The following is a 1,810-nucleotide window of genomic DNA, read 5'->3' on the forward strand; positions in this document are numbered from 1 at the left end:
GTTTAATAATATTTTGCATTTCTCCAGTGCTTTATTCTTTGCAATCTTTGTATTTTAAATATGTTATATGATACCTCGGTGCAACACAAGAGGTTATCTCCTAATGTGAAAGTGTTAGTTAACAGAATCAATAGTCTTCTCCACCATACGCAAGTTCTTAATTGCTTAGCTATTAAAAACACAGTAATGGGCCTCCCTGGTGGCTCAAGGGGTTAGGTCTCAGCACCATGAAGCTATCGGCAGCCACTGCAGCATGAGTTTGACTCACAGCCAAGGAGCTAGCCCACATGTAGCTGCAGACCTCTCCTGTCTCACCCACAGCACTGTATTTCAGCAGATATGACTGTTCTGCTCCCCACTCAGTCTCTGGCAATCCTCTCACCTCTCTGCACCTCTGGCCTACAGCCTAGCTCTTGTATGCATAAATAAATAAGTCTTTTTTAAAAAACATAATAAGCTCTGTTGGTGTTTGGTATCTGCAGCACTAGTGAAGGCTGGTGAGACTGTTTTAGGTTGAAGTGCATCTAATAGTGATAACAGATGTTAGTAGAGATGTTCTTAAACTATTTTATCTCAGAAATGAGTAACATCTCAAAAAATGTGAAGATTTGGGCCTCCCTGATGGTGCAAGGGGTTAATCACCTCACTATGAAGCAATCCACAGCCCCTGCAATACAAATTCGATTCCCGGCCTGCAGGCCAGGGTCCCACATGGCACAGCAGACCTCTCCTGTCTCGCCCACTGTTCCCCTCAGCAGTGTATCTCAGTCTGTCTGTTCTGCTCCCCACTCTGTCTCTGGTGACTCCTCTCACCTCCCCCTCCCCCCAGCATTTCTGGCCTGTACCCCAGCTCTTGTATGCACAAATAAATAAATCTTTAAAAAAATTTGAAGGTTCGAGATAACATTTTTTTAAAGAATGGAAATTTAAAAAAAACATTAAAGGGGGATAATTGGTGGCACTGCGGGCCAGGCAGATGCTGCAGAGCTGCAGTGTGGATGGCCAGCAGGCAGAACTCGCTGCCATGGGCAGAAGATCTCAAAGTTTCTGAGAGGAAGCTTACTGAATATATTCGTTTGCAAATTGCCACTGAACTATGGAGAATGCTTCTTTTAGTGGTATCTGTCTGTACTGCTATTGGTGCCTGGAACTGGTTAATTGATCCTAAGACACAAAAACTGTACTTCACAGCATTATGAAATCACCCGGTTTTCACCATTAACTGTATCACAATGATAGGCTTGTTCTTAGCTGCGATACGCTAGAGAGTATAACAGCTCAATGTGGAACTGTATTAGCAGAGTATAATATGTCTTATGATGATACAGGAAAACTAATTTTGAGACCTAAGTCTCATGGTCAATGAACATGCACACTCATTATTATGGGACCTGAAACAGTCTGTCTTGAAATAAGTGGTACAGGAAAAAGCCATACAGGATTCCCTTTCCACATGGATATGTGGAGAAGGTCTTACTGGCAACTGACAAGAAGTGAGGAATAATTACCAAGATGATCTCCATGATGATGACTGGTATCGTCAATGCTTCGGTACTTACAACTGTGCTTCAGTATTAGTATCACTTTAGTACTTCAGGTCCTGCAAAGGTTTTTGCAGCTCAAGTATGTAGGTATATTACTAAGTTAAACTTGGAAACAACTTCATCCACTTTTTATAATGTATTTTTGCAAACTACTGTAAATAGCAAATCAATGCCACTGTTAAAGAGGAAAGAGTTATTCTCCTGCACGAGTATTTCAGGAATATCTGTTTGCCATTGCCACAGCTCAGTAATATTGGCTATTATAT

At 41.6% G+C, this 1,810-nt stretch overlaps 1 protein-coding gene across 1 annotated transcript; it reads left to right on the forward strand.

Annotated features, from left to right (window-relative positions):
- Positions 1 to 906: 906 nt before the first annotated feature.
- Positions 907 to 1,366, forward strand: CNEP1R1 (CTD nuclear envelope phosphatase 1 regulatory subunit 1; the record flags this gene model as incomplete). The annotated part of the gene is given in 3 exon segments (XM_084258992.1): positions 907 to 1,196; positions 1,200 to 1,257; positions 1,260 to 1,366. Coding segments are annotated over 3 exon segments (363 nt in total). The 5' UTR covers positions 907 to 998.
- Positions 1,367 to 1,810: the final 444 nt, after the last annotated feature.

The sequence above is a fragment of the Talpa europaea genome, assembly GCF_964194135.1.
Source record: "Talpa europaea genome assembly, chromosome: X".
Taxonomy (NCBI): Eukaryota; Metazoa; Chordata; class Mammalia; order Eulipotyphla; family Talpidae; genus Talpa; species Talpa europaea.